This window comes from Crocodylus siamensis, chromosome 2 (assembly GCF_052110815.1).
Source record: "Crocodylus siamensis isolate JL-2025a chromosome 2, ASM5211081v1, whole genome shotgun sequence".
Classification (NCBI taxonomy): Eukaryota; Metazoa; Chordata; order Crocodylia; family Crocodylidae; genus Crocodylus; species Crocodylus siamensis.
Genome location: NC_143396.1, coordinates 289,367,976 through 289,386,447, shown reverse-complemented (window position 1 = coordinate 289,386,447; position 18,472 = coordinate 289,367,976). Strand labels below are relative to the sequence as shown.

At 43.8% G+C, this 18,472-nt stretch overlaps 1 protein-coding gene across 1 annotated transcript; it reads left to right on the top strand.

Annotated features, from left to right (window-relative positions):
- Positions 1 to 1,540: 1,540 nt before the first annotated feature.
- On the top strand, positions 1,541 to 14,893 carry MAPK1IP1L (mitogen-activated protein kinase 1 interacting protein 1 like). The gene is made up of 4 exons (XM_090034372.1): positions 1,541 to 1,670; positions 9,568 to 9,595; positions 10,150 to 10,863; positions 11,722 to 14,893. Exons 2-4 carry the CDS (start codon positions 9,572 to 9,574, stop codon positions 11,731 to 11,733), a joined length of 750 nt encoding a protein of 249 aa, XP_089890498.1. The 5' UTR covers positions 1,541 to 1,670; positions 9,568 to 9,571; the 3' UTR covers positions 11,734 to 14,893.
- The last annotated feature ends 3,579 nt before the right edge of the window (positions 14,894 to 18,472 follow it).

Genomic DNA, 18,472 nt, shown 5'->3' with positions numbered 1-18,472 from the left:
AGCACAGTGCAAGGTACATGACGTGGAGAGAGAGAGCTGTGTTAGCCTGAAGTCAGGTAGAACGCAGGGTAGCTCTGCACCGTGTAGACATATACAGGGTCTTCATAAAGTCCTTGGGCACTTTTAAACTTTAATAACTTAGGTTGTAGGTATGATAGAAACAATCTGTAAACGGCATTTAAAAGCAAATGTATTAAAGTTGTGGGACAACTGAAGTACACAATGCTAGACTTCATAAGTAATAATTAATTTATTCTTAAATAAGATGGAGCCCTGTGCCACTACGCTGTGAATGTACGACAGTTCCTAAATGACGTTTTCCCAGAGAAGTGGGTAGGCAGACGTGGACCAATTGTTTGGCCACCTCGTTCACCTGCCCTGTCGCCATTGGACTTCTTTTTATGGGGACATGTTAGAAGTGTAGTTAACTTGTCAAAACCACGTTCTTTGGGTGGAACTTAGGGCTAGGATCACCAGTGCAATTAGTGCAGTAACTCAAAAGTAACTGGGAAACGTTTTCAAGGAGTTGGAAGATCAGATTGAGCGCTGTATCATGATGCATGGTGGTTATGTGTACTCTAGTTGTCCTAAAAATTTAACAAATTTGCTTTGAAATGCTGTTTACAGATTGTTTCTAGCATACCTACAACCTAAGTTATTAAAGTTTAAAAGTCACAAAGACTTTATGAAGACCCTGTATACCATGCATGGTACAAGCTTTCATGAGCTGAAGCTTGCTTCATTACTGCTCATTTGTTTGCCTCTTCTAGCATTTGTCCCCCTACCCTCTTTTTTAAATCACAGAAAACCAGGTTCCTTGTTGGGTAGTCTATAAGGTGCAAATCTACTTCTACATGATGTGAAGGCAAGGATTTCTTAGGGTGATGTCTTGTATTTGACCAACCACATAGTTTATCCCAACTGCATTTAGCCCAATGGAAGATCCCACCCAAAGAAATCTTTGCCTCTGGCACAGTTTCTAGTCCATAGCTGCTACAACATCGTTCTTACATTGCCACGGTAGGTGATGGGCAGAGGTAGGTAGGTGGATGGATCCATAGGTGGATGCAGGGACCCACGGCTGGGTGGGTGGATGGGTGTGGATGCATGGCAGGGTTAGTGGCTGGGTTGGTGATGGATGGAAGGAAGGATGGGTGTGTGCATGGACTGAGTCATGCCTGGGTGGGTGGATGGAAGAAAGGGGTGTGTGCATGGATATGTGCATGGGTTGATCTGTGCCTGGGTGGATGATAGATGCATGGAAGGATGGGTGTGTGCATAGATGCATGGCTGGGTGGGTGTGGATGGATGGGTGGATGATAGATGGAAGGAAGGATGGGTGTGTGCATGGACTGATTCGTGGGTGGGTGGGTGGGTGCGTGGAGGTGGATAAGAGACAGACCCGCCCCTTCCACCCCCACCTGGCAGTTCCACGTGCCGCCGCTAGGGGCCTCCCTCTCCCAGCCCGCTCCGCACCACGTGACTCCCTCCCCTCCCTCCGCATTCCAGCACGTGACGCGGGGAGCGCTGACCTGCGGAAGGGGCGGGACGAGCGCTCGTGCCCTTTCGGAGCGGAGTCAGGACGCGCTTCCGCTTCCGCCTGGGTCGTGCTGCCGCCGCTGCCGGGCCGCTTCCGCCTGCTCCTCCTCCTCGTCCCCGTCCCGCCTCAGGTAAGGGGAGGACCCCCCCGCCCTTACAGTCCCGTCCGGAAGAAGCCGCGTGGGAGGCGGCGAGGTGTGGGGCCGTGTGTTGAGGGGCGCAGGGAGCCGCCCGTCGGGGTCGGGGGTCCGTCTTCTGGACGCCAACGGCCCTCGCGGCAGGGCAGGCGCCGTGCCGGACGAGCGTCGAGACGGGCCCTACTGGGGCGATGCCGTCCATGTTCCTGGAGTCTAAAGAGCACGACGTACAAAAAACTATTATTCTTGGTTGCAAAATGATGCCTTTTATTAAACCAACCGGGAAAATCGCAAGAAAATGGTGCTTTTCTGCAAGCTTTTGGGGATCAAAGTCCCTTCGTCAGGCAAGGACCATTTTCCTGCAATTTCCCAGTTGGTTTAATAACAGGCATTGTTTTGCAGCCAAGATTAATGGTTTTTTGTATGGCGTCTTGTCTCGGGCCAATGTGGCTACCAAGTGCCGCCCTGCATGTCGTATAAGCACTTTGTTAAAGAGGAAAATGCAGGTAATAAAGGGCCTTTCAACCCTGCAGGTGATCGGGACTCGTGGTAGAGGTGATCTCCTTTATTAAACCAACTAGATTTTTGCAAAAATAAAAAAAACCCCTTTAATTGCAAGTTTTGAATTGTGTGCCTGAAAGCTTGCAATTAAAATTTTTTTCAATTTTTGCAAAAATCTTGTTGGTTTAATAAAAGATCATTACTACGAGTCCTGTTTGTCTTTTAATGTATATAAGCACTTCATAGCGTATAAGCACTTTGTCAAAGAGGAAAATGCAGGTAGTAAAGGGCTTTTCAACCTAGTGGGAAAAGGCTTAACAAGAGTTAGTTGGGACTCAAGGTAGAGAGTGATCTCTTAGTAGACCAGCTAGGTTTTTGGGGGAAAAAAAGTCTCTAATTGCAAGCTTTTGGGCGCAAACATCACACATCAGGAAAGTTCATATTTCATATGGAGGAGTCAATACATGTAATTAATTGCCTGCCCAGAGGACTAGTCCACCTTACTAGTTAAGAAAGGCGGGCCCAGAGGAGTAGTCCATCTGTTGACTCCTCTGAAATCCTATGAAATATGAACTTTCATTTCTACCCAGGAGAACTTTTATGATCTTTTCTCCAATGCCCAAAAGCTTGCAATTAAGGATCTTTTTTTTCCCAAAAATCTAGTCGGATCACCTCTACCACAAGTCCCAGTTACTTTTTCTTCTAGACCAATACAGCTGCAACCTGAATACCTAACAAGAATCAGTGGCTGGAAGCTGAAATTAGGTCAATTAAGACTGGACATAGGGCAATCATTTTTAACAGGAAGGATTGAACCTGCCCATGGAAATAATGCGTTATCTTCAGATGGGCAGTAAACACCTTTCTGGAAGGAATACTTTTAGCCCAGGGGTGGGCCATGTGTGGCCCACATAGATCTGTCCTGCAGAGCTGTGGGGCCAGGTGGCTGGGAGCTATGTCCACACTGCAGCTGGAGGGCAGGGAGAAGCAGCAGTGGCCAAGTTTGGACGTGGATCCAAAAACCTGGGGACCGCTGTTCTAACCAAATACAAATTACGCTTCAGTTAAACCCAGGTTATTGGGTTCATTACATGGGTAGCAGAATGTCCTTTTAGTTGTGTGCAGCCAGGTCCCTTCTGGCCTTAAGCTTTATGGAGCTGAGAATTGGCTGCCCAGTGCAAACAGATGGTGGAAGAACAAAAATGTAATGAGACAATGAGCAGAAATCCCACAGGGGAAGGACAAGAAATATTAGTATGGAGGAAGTTACATGCCTGCCAGACCAAGGCTCTTAAATGGTTTGTTTGGGGGTGGGGTTTGGATGATGGGAGACAATTATTTTGAAGAACGATTCCCCTTATATGCAAATTTACTTTGTCTTCTTGGAATCCTAGGTAATTGTTACCACTGACTGTGTATTTATGGCATTTGTCCCTTTGTTCTTCCTTATGTCTACCTCAAAAATAGTCTGGAAACTTCTGACAAGATTTAAAAGCCCTACTCCAGCCCTTTTCTAGTTGGGACAAAGATAATGGTGGTATTGAGAGCGAGATTAACCTGCTAATGTTGAATGATTTAACTGCTTAATCTACTCCCTCCACATGTACTAGTCATATTTATAGCTCATAATGATGCATGGTTATGAGGTCAGAGTCGATGATGCATATAGGGTGTGTTGGCCTGTCTTCTGATAAATCATGAAATGTGAGAAAGGAAAGCATGATAGACTGACACAGTGATTGAAGGAAAGAGCTGTAGGAACTTGACCATGGGATAAACTTTAGGGTGTCTCTTTTATACTTGATCATACATTTACGGTTTTGCCACCACTATTATTTGTTTGGACTGTGGAAAAAGAAATCAGAATCATTGGCATAGCTGTGCAGAGCAAAACTCATAATGTAGGTGCAGTTATACTAGGTAGGAAGTCCTTTTGCTGTTTTAGTTTATTCTGTTCAGTGAACTGGGTTAAACTGTGCTGACAGAAGAGCTCTTTGCCAGGAAGGGGGTTGTGCAGGCAAACTAGTTTTAAGGATAGACCTACAAATAGAAGAGAAATGACCCTGCCCCCTAAAATATCTAATCTAAAAATTATAAAAGGATACAGAAATGAACACACTGCAAAGGCAAGAGGTAAAAACTCCTGTGTTAGTTTTAGGTACCTTTGGCAGCATGATTAGTATTTCAAATAATACCTCTGGGCAGGGTTTTTTTTTTTTTTGGGGCGGGGGGTGTTGGTAATGAATGTGTATGTGAGGGGGTGGAAACAGGATTGGGGAAACCACAGAGAATATCATGCTGGGTGCTGGAAGTGGGGTGGTGTTGGAGGTTAGAGGGAGTAGCAGGTAGTCGGACATACTTAGGAAAGAATTCATAATCCTGAAAAGTTGGTGTAGAGGCCACTTGTGATTTCGGGGAGTGAAGGCAGTTTGCTGGTTCTCCTGTGACCTGGGAACTTCTAAAGGCAGAAGGCAGACAAGGTTCGTTGGGTGAATCTGATATCTTTTATTAGACCAACTAAATAGACCAACACGGCTACAACCTACACCTCTCTAAAGGCTGAAGGATTTCATAGCCTCCCTGGAGGCCTCTCCATACCTGGTTGTTGGTGGTTAAGATTGGAGTCTGCTGCAAGGCTGTACATTGTGTGTCTAGGGGAGGAATGAGAGGGTCTAGCAGACCCTCTGAGGGTCAGCTATGGGTAAAGGATGAGGGAGGCATTCGGGGCAGGCTCCAAATTAACCCTGATAGTCCTGGGTAAAGATTTGGGTTGATTTGGTGTCTCAAAGCAACCAGATCTGTCCCAATGGCCTGGCGCTGCCAAGTTCCTGTGCTAAAATTTACTCTTGGGAAGAAGGGACAGTTTCCAAGGGTGGAGGAGGGGCCTTTCCTTTTGTTTTTATAGTCTTATCTTGCAGCAGAATGGATAGAGACAGGACTTTGACATCAACGTTGCTAACTCTAATCTTTCCTGTTCCCTGCCAAACTATTTAAACCATAATAAGTCCTCTGCTCCCAGCCCCTGAAAAAGAATAGTTTGAAAATTGCTTCAGCCTCTAAACTCTGGTGCAAAAACTGTCAGTTAATTTAGTTGGTTTCATTTTTCTTCCTCTCGACATGTAATAGCACTTGTGTAATTCTCGTCTAGGAGGCACGTAGCAAAACTGTTCAGGCTGAAACTCAGATTCCATTTACGGCTAGCCCCAACTTTTGCACAAGATACAGTCAGTGCATTTATTTGCTGCACTTCCCTGTAACACTGAGTTCATTAACTTTAAGTAAAATAATTGGATGGTCTCAGGTTAAGTACTTTAAAATAGTTCATAAGATTTTCAGGAATCGGTTTAATGTTTTGCTTCATGATTTTTTTTTTTTTTAATTGATGCACTTCCACTATGCCATTGAGGTTATTCATAAACGTAAAAGTAGTACTTATAGTCCTGCCATGATAAACGATGCGTGTGTGGGGGGGGGGGGTCCCCCAGTAGCTGACCCAAAAGTGCCGGCGATGGACCTAGAAGTGCTTCCCTGCATCCCACCCACACAACCTTCGCATCCCACTGGTTGAGAAACACTACCTTAATGCATTTTATAGTTTGGACTACCTTAATGCATTTTATAGTTTGGTGGCTTGTTTGTTTTTTAAGTTAGCTTTAGATTTATGAAAAGGGAAGGGGCAGGGTTATGGTAAAACAACATAAATCTAAGACTAAGGTTACTGAATGGTGTTCCTTTGACCTGCCCCATTCATGTCTTTAAACTTTATCCTACTTCTACTAGGCTTAAGAATCAGGTTGACTTGGGAAATAACAACTGTCACTAAAGCCTCTTGTTCCAGGCTTTATCCCTCCAGTGTAAAGGAATAAAACAATTGTGTTTTTAAATTCTTGTTCAGTATCTTTGTTCTGTGACAAGATTTGACTGGTTTACTGGTATTAGTTGAATAATTGTCATGTATGGTGGTTGAACAGTGTAGAAGGTACTTTGTATATAGCTGTTGACAAACTTATTTGGTGTTGTCAAATTCTGGATAACTGCTCCTTTCAGCCAGCCCCACTTCTTCCCTTCCTTGACTCACGATCTTCCTCAGTTCTGCAATAGATGATGGACCTCAAAAACGACTCCGAAAAAGACATCCATCTGCTCCATTTCTCTGCCCTCTGTGATTTATAGTGTACTGCCAGGTCTCTGATTTTTAATCTTGTTCTGTATCCCTTCCACCTCTTTCCTGATTATCTTTAATCAATTAGCAGGAAGGCTTTATTATTATTATGTCAAATAAGCTATTTTAATCTTAAATTGGTGCTTTTTATTTACTTATTTTTTTTTTTAGAATTTAAGTCTCATTGGTTTCGCTTTTATTAGCCAGGAGCTAGCTGTACAGATCTATATTACAGTACCTCTATATAGCTCATCATAAGTTTGCTTAGATGCTCCCATTTTTGTTAAATGATGAGGAATGGCCTTTTTCTTATTTACTAGATTGTTATGTTCATGTCCAGCTATGTGCACATGGAAATAAAAAAAATTAATAAAGTGCATTTAAATAATTTTTTAAAAATTGTATTTAGTCAAATAATAGGTGATGATCTATCAAAGTTCATAAAATAATAGCAAGATTTATGTTTTCCCTTAAACTAGGGGTGCTAAACTCACCCAGCTCCCTGGGCCAGACCCAGCCTGCAGGGCCTCCTGCAGGCTGGATCCAGATGTGGAAGTGGCCTCCACTGGGGTTGACATGGCTGTTGCTCTCCTGCTGCTGCTGATGCACATCCCCGGTGGAGCCTAGATTGCAGTGGTGGGCTTGGCCTCTCCAGGAGCCCTGCAGGTCATATGACATGGCTTTCTGACCTGGATTCAGCCTCTAGGTCTTGCATTAATGCTTGTACCTTAAAGGAAATATGAGGAGTTGGTGATTTGAACTGGTTATTTCTAGACATCAACCCCTTCAAGACTCTAGAAGTAGCAGATCTCATCCTCTGGCCGCTAGTTTATCTTCATAGAGTGGATGAAGAAAGCTGAATTTCTTGCTTTCTCACCTCTGTGTGAACTTGTTTTTCAACTAGTACGGTTCAGTAAACTGAAATGAAGAAAATGGTCTTTTCTGCCGATGCAGAGAACATATTGCCAGAAGCTGATTTAGTACCTTAAGCAAAAGCTAGTTCCATTGACTTCCACAGGCTCCGTGTAGTTTGACTTCCTTTAAAACTTTTTAGCAAGAAGTATTTCTCAAACTATTTTAATTTTTAACTATTATAACAGATTATGCTAAATTGAGGTTTGAATATGTTGAGTTTTAAAATAAGTTATTCATATCCTGTCGATTTGCATCCTAGGCTTAGGAGTTGATCTCAGGGCTGACATTTACGCTGCCTGGCCACAGATTGATACAGAGATGCAGAGGTGCCACTCCAGGGACAATCCCTAGTAGGGTAGTTGATGTGCCTTTGCTCTCAGGTTGCTGAAGAGGGTTGTCCTTTGTGGTTTCTGTTTGGGTGTTGTTCTTGCATTCTTTTTTGATAGTGCTGTGTCCGCTTTACAGTGTTACCCCACTGCGCAGCTTTTTACTTTGAGAGAGAAAGTAGAACCATGGGGTTTTTTTCCCCACTCCTCCTCCCTAGGAGCTTCCTGCTGTTGGTGAGGGAAGAGGAGTATAATTGTTTCCACTTATTCCTCCTTCCCTGCTTCTGGCCACACAGATGTAGGTGTCTGTGCATTTGTCCCTCTAGGCTTCTGGTTGTTGCCCCAGTTTTTCCCCTGCCCATTCTTCTCGATATTGGACATCTTTTTTAACGAGTAGTCGGATTCCAGATCTTGCTGTGTCTCAGTTTGCGGAAGGAGCAGATTGAAATTAATTTATCAGGTTTGCCGCTGTTGTGCGGATCCAGACAACAGCTTTGAAGACTGCCAGGGCTGGTTGGTTTTCACCCTGCCGCAGTTTGGGTAGGTTCCTGGTAAGCCATTCCCAATCTTTGTGTGTGACCACCCTTACAGTGCAAGCTGCAATGCCAGAATTATGTTTCTGTGGGTGTCGCACCTCCAGCTTTGAGAGTGCCTGATTTGAGCAGCACTAGACTGGTTGGTTGTGATGCACAAGCATGGCATTTGTTTAATCACTTCATATTTTGAAGGTTATCGCTGTAATTTGAATAGTACATTTTTAGACCTATTTAAAATAAGACCTTAGGACATGCCTATGTGCAGTTGGGTTATTTTTGACTATTCCACAGGTGCAAGGAATGCACAAAAGATACCACGTATGAAACTTTGTAGGTACCCTTGTGCTTCTGAGGATTATGCTTGGGCAGTAGAGGGCCAGTTTGCTCTTCAATGAGAATACCATATTTTTTCACACACAACACCCTCCCCAATATAATACTTTATTTATTTATTTATTTATTTATTTATTTATTTTAAATGTTATGAAAACATTTTGTGCCCCCCTTCCCCCAAAGTTATAGTTGCAGGGAGCCAAGAGAGCCTCATCTTCAGCTGATATTTTCCTGCTTAACTTTCTACCCTTTCTACCCTTTCTACTGCTGAATATTGGTCTCCATGGGTCTTGAAAAGAGCTGTGAAATAGGAGGAGAGACCAGAAGCCGGAGCAGCATAATTCCACTAAGGAAGCTAACTTTTCTTGGGGGAATTCAAGGCCATTAAAAAGAAGAGATGATCTTTAACACCTGTAAAGTGAAGAACAATGGGCCATTAACTGAATGGCCTATTAATAGCCCATTGACTCCTTCAGCTGCCTTGAAGCTAACACCAGAGTTGCTGCGCTGCAAAGCAAGGATCACAGCAGGCTGCAAAAAATCTGCTTCCTGTGTAATACATTCACCCCAGTTTTAGGGAGGGGTCTAATTTTGGGGATGGGAAGTGTGTGCTGTATGCAAGAGAATATGTACCCTTATGTTTAACAAGCTTTAACTTGAATACAGTGACTGGGAAGTTGAGGCAAATCAACTGAAGTTAAGTGCCTTCCTGTAGACAAGCCCTTATATTTTGTAGAAGCTGAGATTTGCTTGCCTAGGCAAATGTCCAACTTGTCAATAAATGGATATTACAGGTTCTGGTTATAAGATCCAGGATGGCCAAATTCTCCCTGTTTACTGATTTGGGTCCCTTTATGTGGTTATAATCCTAATATAGATGAGGGCTGTACTAAAGCTCTGTCTCTTCACCCACTGCAGAGCTGCTTGAGGCTGTACTGGTAACAGATGGGTATCTGTTCAAGTCTAAATCATCAAAGCAAAACTATGTTGAGCAGTACTACCACTTGGAGTGTATGCAGCAGTTTCTCTGTTTCTAGGCAGATAGCCAGCTTCCTTACAAGCTGTGGCCTGAAACACTTGCGGAATTATTTTTAATCAACTTTGCTTTTACTTTTCAGTAAAATGTCTGGAGCTGATGACTTTTCGGTAAGTAATCCTACCACTTTCCTTTCTCTGAGATCATGTGGTCCAGCCACTTGATTCTGAATTCCAGATGTAATGGTTCAAGAAGTGGGGAGGTCAGCCCTGGGAGCCTTTTTCTTTGCTGCTGTGGGTGTTATGCTAGCTCTGAAGTGGGCATAGCACACTGCCATGCTGAGTGTACAGTGTGCGCTGTCTGACTTGTGCAGACTTTCAGATCTGATACCATTCTTGAATTGTAAATTCTATTTGTTGCTTTCAGTGTGGCTGGGTAGGAAACTTTTAAAGGCTTTTTGAATCTGTTTTTGAGAAATTACTTGCTGCTTCATACAGTAGTTCACCTCCTTGCCCTTGGGTTTTTATAATTACTGCATGTCCATATATCTTTTCTTTTCATCTTAAAAGATAAAAAAATGCCATTTGTCTCGCCTTAGCAGCACCAGATGCAGCCAGTTCTCCCTCCCCAGTAATACAATACTCAAAAAGTAATAGACTGTCAGGCACAGCAGATGATTGCCATCGTGGGCAGCGTGCATTCTCATCACTGCTTTATTTTTCAGTTGGCAGATGCTTTACCAGATCAGTCACCTGCTAAAGCCTCCAAAGTGAGCAACACAAAACCCAGTCAGCAACCTGGGCAGCCACCGCAAGGTTGGCCAGCTTCTAATCCTTGGAACAACCCGAGTGCTCCACCAGCAGGGCCATCTGGATTGCCACCAAATACATCCGCCTCCAATGTGCCATTTGGCCCACCACCAACAGGAATGTATCCTTCAATGCCCCCTGGACCACCTGCTCCATTTCCTCCTCCTCCTACTGGACCCTCTTGCCCTCCTCCTACTGGTCCATATCCACCCCCAGCTGTTCCAGGTCCTGTCCCACCAGGGCAGTATCCTCCACCAAATATGCCCTTTCCAGAGCTTCCACGACCATATGGTGGTCCAACAGAGCCAGCTGCACCTCCTGCTCCTGTTGGGCCATGGGGATCCATGCCCTCTGCAGCATGGGGACCAACAATGGGAGGGCAGTATCCTGCACCTAGCATGCCATACCCACCCCCAGGGCCATATTCCACTCCTACCCAGACACCAGGGGCTGCACCCACAGTGCCATGGGGTACTGTCCCACCTGGACCATGGGGACCTTCACCACCAGGTCCATTCCCTCCACCCACAGGATCTTATCCGGCTCCAGGACTGTATCCGACACCCCCTAATCCTTTTCAAGTGCCGTCTGCTCCTGCTGGTGCTCCATCAATGCCTGGTGGCCCCCATGTGAGTATTTTAATATTGCTATGTCAGACGTTGCCAAAATTCCTTCTGTTAAAAATGGTAGACCTGGATAGTATAAGACCCGTTAGCAAAAAGCATGGCCTCTTGGAACAGCCAGCTGCTTAATGCCAAACTCCCTGCTGAGGAGAGCAAAATGTACCAAAATGTTTGGCGTAAGCAATTATCATAGAAAATTAAGGTTGGAATGGACTCGGGAGGTTATCTAGTCCTTCTAGCTTGGACTTTGAAATACTGTTACACTTGTATTAATATAACAGTGATCTCTAGGTCTGCATTTTATGGTCCTAAAAATACTTAGCAGTTTAGCAGTAGCTTTGGTTGGCTCTCTCTGAGCACAAATTAAAAATGGGAAGAATTCAACTCTCTATACAAATAGACAAAAATAGACCAGGGCTGTCTACCTGGCATCCCACCAGGAGTTAAGTTGTAGCCCTCCAGGTCCCTGCCCTGCTGTAACCCCCCTTATGTGTTGCAGATGGAGTCTCCAGGCTCCCCCTCCCTCCCCTGGCTTCTGTATTTTGTGCTTGCATGAGGAGGGGGCATTCACATGGGGTGGTTGTAGTTGATGTGGGGGTAGGGTTGGGTGCTCAGTGCATTGAAAGGGGGCATCCATGCAGCCCATGGGGCCCATGAACCTTACTGGTGCAGCCTGTGGAGCATGCAGCCCCTGGCCACTAAGAAGTTTGACAGCCCTGATAGACATGTGCTAAAACACGGTAGTAGCGATTTGACTTGTATGCTTATCTTGAGAGAGACTGCTTTCAACTGTGCTTAAGAATGGGTTACTGTCTAGATGCTGTACATTGACCTTATATTTTATTGGGTTGTTTTTTTTCACAGCCTTACCGTTGAACACATGCTGGGCAACAAAGTACTGTAGCTTTCCACCTCCAACTGATATTTACAGAGATTTTTACAACTTTTGTTTCAGTAATGTTTGGGGTCGTGAAGAGCACTCGCCTCTTGTACATGCATTTTGAGGTATGAAGGAGCAACCTGCATAAATTTAACGTGCTGGCATCATGTTTTGTTTTGTTAAAATGACTTAAGATGAGCAAGCAGAAAAATCGATCCTGTAGTTCTTGGACAGATGTTCTTGGGAGGGTGGGGGTGAGGGGGAAATGGAAGTTGCCAAGTAAGGATTATAAAATCAGGCCCAAAGATTAACTAAAATGTTTAATCTTAAATTTCAATGACTGCTTTAAGTGTAGATGCCAGACTTGTGCTGGTCGTTAAATGGATGGATAGTCATATGTCATGTTGGAATTTTCAGGTTCATCCAAAATGTCAATAAAAGCAATGTACTTTGAGATTTTTATTTTTTTTTCCCCGAGAGGTCTAATTTAAACATGCTACAGTAATCCAGCAAACTAAGGAGGATCAGAGCATGTGAATTTGAAGGTGTTCTCAGCATTTTGTATATACTCATTCTCTGTCTGAGACTCTAACAGAGAAACTATGTATTGAAATACTTGGTCTGACTTGTGCGCACACCTGTTCATACTCACCAACAGGTATTTCTGTGCAAATCAAGTACCTGGATGTGCAGTTAATTAACTTGGAATGAACAAATGTGAGGTTTGTGCATGCAAACAAAGGTATGATTTTGCCACTCCAGATTACGAAGTGGTAGCTGGAAGTTTGGCTTTGTCTGCATAAGGATAACTAATTCCCACTGGAGTGTCGGTACTTACTTCCCTGTCTTGTAACCTGGGTTGTAATTATTTGAGATTGACTTGGCTGCTGAGTTGTGTACACTCTGCACATTTTATTCATAATCCCTGGAAATGAGGCCTGAGATTAAGAGTACAAATGACAAAATGGCAAAAAAATTGCTTCCGGCATTGCACATAGTCCTACTAGATACACCAGGCCTTGGGCTGCATCTCCCTTCTGCCCTATTTGGAAATGAGCTGGTCTTGTCGGAGCTCCAGTGAATGTGGTATTGGGGTAGTCCTTTGTTCTGACCTATGTGTATATTGTGTATTGTACCTCACCAAATGACCTGATACGGTTTGGGGCGAGCTGAACGACTAGATGTCTGTGCTCTGCTGCAGAGCTGCCTTTCACCTGAATGGATATTGCAGTCCGTTTTATCCTCCTGCCAGTTCTCTTGGACAGAACAAACCTTTTTAGCTATTTTTAGGGGACTATTGCAACAGTAGTTTTGCATCATGCTGAGACTTGGGCATTCATGATGGTACTTGATGAGCTAGGCTTTGTAACCATGGAAAAAAAATCATGTTATCCCAGCTGGGGAAATCCTAACTCCACCTTGGTAGGTGGAATTAAAAACATAAGGGAATTAGTGATACTGATGACAGCTCATTAGAAAGTCCCTTCGTCTTGTGGATCTGTGAAAACAAGATAACTTTCTTTTCCCCTTCCTTGCCATGGCCTCCTGCATGCACGTAATAAACTTTTAAAAAATAAACTGGGTTGCCTGGTAGTAAGACTTGTTAGGCTGGCTTAACCTCCATGGCAATCGCAAAAGCCCTGGCATCTTTTTCAGGGCAGAGCAGTCTGCTGTGGAGCTGTGGTTGTTCTAACATATTGCCATGGGGTCTGATAGCCAGGATAAATCTGTCTATATTAGGAAGAAAATAGTGGCACTGAACACAATAAAACAAAGGATTGTCCCTAACGCTTCAATGTAAATCATAGCATTTTTGAGTCCTAGAAATAAGAACCAGAAACTTTATTTTTCTGTAAGATTTTTCTCATAATTTTAGTGTAGGACGCTATCCCTATAGAATAGGAATAAGAAAAAATTCCAAGAGTATATTTGCCTAGATTTCCCCACTACTAATTAATTCTACATCTGACTCAATAAAATGTGCATTTGATGTCTGCACCCTTACTTTTGTAAATCTAATGAAAACTTTTTATTTAAATGAATGAATTCTACTAGTGATATTCCTGTTTGAACTTGCACTGCTCTGGATCTCTTGATCAGGGAATGAAAAGATGTAGAAAAGGCTCTAGTGAATACTGGGGAATGGAGATTTTCCCAAAGTAGATTCTTTAGGTTCTTCCTGAAATAGGCAGGATTTATTACTGGAAAGTCTAGGCTAAAATTCAGATACGTATGGGACATTTTTTTTTTTTTTCAATGTATATGCGTATTTCTTGAAGTCATGAAAATTGTTTCCTAGCCCCTTTGTTTTGTGAGCAAGGCTCCTTGCATAGCAGTGAAAGGGTTTACCTGTTAATCTATTGTATAAAAACTCCAGTTGTCCCTATATGCTGTGTAGTAACTTTATCACATGTTATGTCAAGTGTGAGCAACTTCTGGCCTGAAGCTTTTGCGATGGACTTTGTACATTTCTATGCATCATTTGAGTTAAATTGCTGAGAAGTTTGTTTTTGACTTGTGCTTTGAGATCGACATACTGCATTTGTTTACAATATGAAATATAAGCAATCACATCTTTAAAGTATAGATTATCACCTGCTGCTGTATTTTCTTTAGATGAGACAAATATTGCTGTATGATAGTGAGAAGCTATAAATACAGGATTTGATATTTTTTGAAAATGCTGTCACTTTTGTATAAGATTAGACATTAAACGTATTTTCAAAACTGTTGCGTTCCTGTCCTTCAGTTACTGCTTTATCCCTCTGCCATGCATCAAAGTACAAATTGCACCAGGATGGGGAATGGCAACCCTGAGTAGAGAAACCAAGGAGAAGGTGACTATACAGATTCACAGAAGTTTAAGGCTGAAAGGGACTGTGTCAGACCATCCAGTCCAGCCCTCCCTGCTCTGGTCAGGAAAGACTGCTGGGGTCAAACAACCCCAGCAAGGTGTGCATCCAGTCTCCTTTGGACGAGCTGTAAAAGTGTGTTGCTATCGTAACCAAGATCTTCTACTTGATTGTCATTTAGAATAAACATGTTTTCTTATTTGTTCAATTTATATGCTGCCCTTTACCACATGGGCTCAGAGCAGCTTAAAATAAAAGAATGAAATAATGTATAATAAAAAGTAACAAAATAAAGCAAAAACCTCCTCAACAGTATACCAGCCTACCTCCGTATGCTAAATGTTTGTACAAATTGGAATGTTTTACAGCGCTTTTGAAGGATGCCCAGTCTCGGGTTTTGCACTCAGAAACAGTTGATTTCTGCAAGATCCTGGCACTTGATTTTAAAGGTTGTTATAAATATGGATGTGACTGCAGTAGCAGTGTAACACATTAGGCCAGTGGTTTTCAAACTTCCTGAAGTTGCAGAACCCTTTTATATCACTTGTGCCATAGAGCCCCTACCCGCAAGCTAAAGACGAGCGGTGACCTGACCTGGCAACGGCAGGGCACCACGTTCCAGCCTGATCTTTCACCCTCAGTCTCCTTGCAGAAGCTCTGGTGGCCTACTGCAGAGCCACAACATTGAAAATCACCGCATTAGGCTGTGTGTGTGGAGCCTGCTTTAAAAACTGCTTTGATACACTCCTGTCCAGTTACCTTTAGCTAAGCTGTTAAAGCCTCCTGCCCCTTTTGGTATCCTTGTTTAAAGTCGGGGAAGAAAGGCAGTGTGCTGAACTGAAGACCCCTTTTCCTAAGCTAGGCACTGTGTATACACGCACTCTGTAGGGTATGGTAAGTTGTGATATCTTGCAGGAAGAAAACATGTTGAGCTCATTGGCTCCACTCATGACCTCTAAAGTTACACTCCCGTCTTATGGAGGAAGTAAAATATTCACCTCAAAGATGTAAAATTGAGGTGGGTTTGTTTTCCATCACTTGTCACCTTCAAGCTGGAGAGAATATAACCAAGTTAAGAGATGAAGAAAAACCAAATTACCTGTTGACAACACTAGCACTTTTTGGGTGTTTATATATGTGCTCCAAGGGGCATGGGGGGGGCGTGATTTAATTAGATCAGCTCCAATCTCTAATTAAAGCACCTCGAGTGGTCACATGTACCAGTATCCCTGCCCTGAAAAATGGCAGCAGGGGGACTTTAATGCACATCAAACAAGCTTTCATTAAAACACCCCTGCCACCCTTCAGTGTGGGGAAGCTGATACACGTGATGCTGGAGCACGGTTTCAGCAGACTTGATTAATTAAGTCTGCTTTGACATGCTGTAAGTACAGTACATTGCAGCAGCCTTGATGCATGTGTATAAGCATCCCTTGTGGTCAGCTATGTCGAATCGGGAACCAGCGCACTGTATTGTTCAATTTAATGTTAAAGCCTGGATGTTATCACTACAGGGCTAACAGCATCTTTTGTCTCCTTGTTGGTCTCTGAATTCACTCTGCCAAATGAAAGGCCTTTTACTACCTGTCATGGAGTGAATCTTGCCATTCTTCCACTCATGTGGAGACCAGGACCTTGGTGTATATTGGCTGCTTACCACCAGCTGATGTACATGGAGCAGCATGCTCAGGTCTGGCTCTTCACATCACCCTGCAGCTCTGAAGGGGTTCAGGTAACTTTTTTCCTTTTTTAAAGTTGCATTTAATAGTATGAAAAAATATTCAAAAAGACTGAAAAACAAACTGCTTCCATGCATGCTTGGCCTATCTGTAGTGTGACATGCAATTAAAATAAGAAACAAAGATACTTTCTCCTATACAAGAATAGGAGAGCCAGTTAATTCTCCCCTAAAAAACAGACCAGCCAAAAGAGTGGGCTTGTACTATTTAAGGGTTTTCACACTGGCAATCATTAACAGAAGTGGTTGGGTAAAGAAGCTGTTATTTGGTTGTGGAGTGAAGCTATCTCATCTTACTGTGAAAATCAAGTGCAAAAGTTCCACATTGAGAGCTATCTTTCTATACGGGTGTTGGCATACTTTGCTGGAGAATTGGTCCAAGTGCTTAGCAAAACATTGACTTAATGAAAAAGCACAAAAATGTTCATTTGAGGTTTCCATCATACCTTTCTGAACTCAAATCTTGTATCAATAACGTGCACTTCAGAGCAATCTCTGCAAAATGTGCATTGTTCTTGTTGGGCATTTTTGGCATCCCTCACCCAGGCTCTTCCAGAGCCAAGGTCAGTGTACTTGGAATCGGAGTAATTGAGGCATTGGGGTGAGCAGGTCAGGTTTGGGCAGCCTTTTCTAAGCACTTCAGGAACATTGGACGACGTGGATTCTCGTGCTTGAGATTGAGTTGGTCACGCTGGTTGTATGGTACTTGAGAATTGGTTCTGTTCAAGATAATCAGCTCTGCTGAAGTCTTTGTTGCAAGTGGTTATAATTCAGTCGAGCCTGAGGGCATTTATGTGCATACATTTGTTCGCTCTGATCTGGCGTGTCGGAGTAGACGCAATCAAGTCAGCTCCGCAGGCCAGCTGATACATCTGGTGCTGCATCACATATGTTTGTATAAATGGCAAAATGCACGTTAGCACTGAGAAAATGGTGGTGGTGTGCTTTTGACCTAAAACACCTTTGATGCGTTTTAGTTCAAAAGCGCGCTGCCACCATTTTCTCAGTGCTGATGCACATTTCACCATTTATAGAAATGGATGCACTGCAGTGCCGGGCGTGAGCATATGTACAAGAGTACCTCTCTTCTGAGAACAGAGCTGGCCTTTACTTTCTCATTGTGAAATCTGGCGTGTGGGGGCAGAGGCATAACTGCTTGGCGCAGCATTGTGGCCAGCCATCATCTGCGGTGGAGACTGTTTCTGTGCCCCCCGCAGCCCATTTTCCCATTAGGTTGGTGCCTGGGGCTGCTGCCTTAATTGCCTCTTTCAGGTACACGACTGGGGGGAGCGGGGGGTAGTAAGAGACCACTGTTGTCCATTTGCCCTTGTGCTTCAAGTGCCTGACAGCTGACTCGAAGGTAGGCTTGACCTTTGTGCTAATCTGGCTTCAGTTTGCCATTTTCTGCCCGTTGTTCCAAAGCCGTAAGTTGGGGGACGTTCCACATGGACTTAATGGAGTACCTCCTGGTCCAGGGGGCAGTGCTAGTTCCTTCCCTTCTCCAAATACGGGCTTGATAGTTCAGATACTTAAATCTGTGATTCTCACCCCGGTGGATGGGGCACCTTGGCGTTCTGCTAGGACCTCTGAAAGAAGCAGGTAAGAATAGGCTCAAGCTGGCCTTGCCTGCCTGCTCCCTCTGCCCCCGGTGCTCGCCACATCTGCAAGGGGGAAAGCACTGTAATACATGCATTTGCTTTTGAAATAGGGTGCCATGCAATTCACAGAAGCCCTCAAGAGTGGCCTGGAGTCTGAGCGTAAAAAGTTTGGGAACCGCTGACTTAGGCACCTTTGCAAGGGGGACGCGTCTGTATGCCACTTCAACTGTAGGGCAGACTTGTTTTGGCATGGTGACATGGTTGCTTAATCCTCCAGCATCTTAGCGCTCTCACTTGTGATGGTGCGAGACTAGTTGCAGCTGACAAACCTCCTTACGTTTCTATGTCAGGTCATGTCCACCATTGCTGCCAAAGCCGGTAAGTACTTACAAGGCTGCATATCTGGTGGAAATGTGATGTTTTGCAGTGGAAGCTGTGCATCCTACTAGATGCCCTTTTGCTTTTTCCTACAGCTGACATGTACTTAGCACAGGTCAAGACTGTCACTATGTGCTGGGGGGTCAACTGTAAAATAAAGCATTTTATT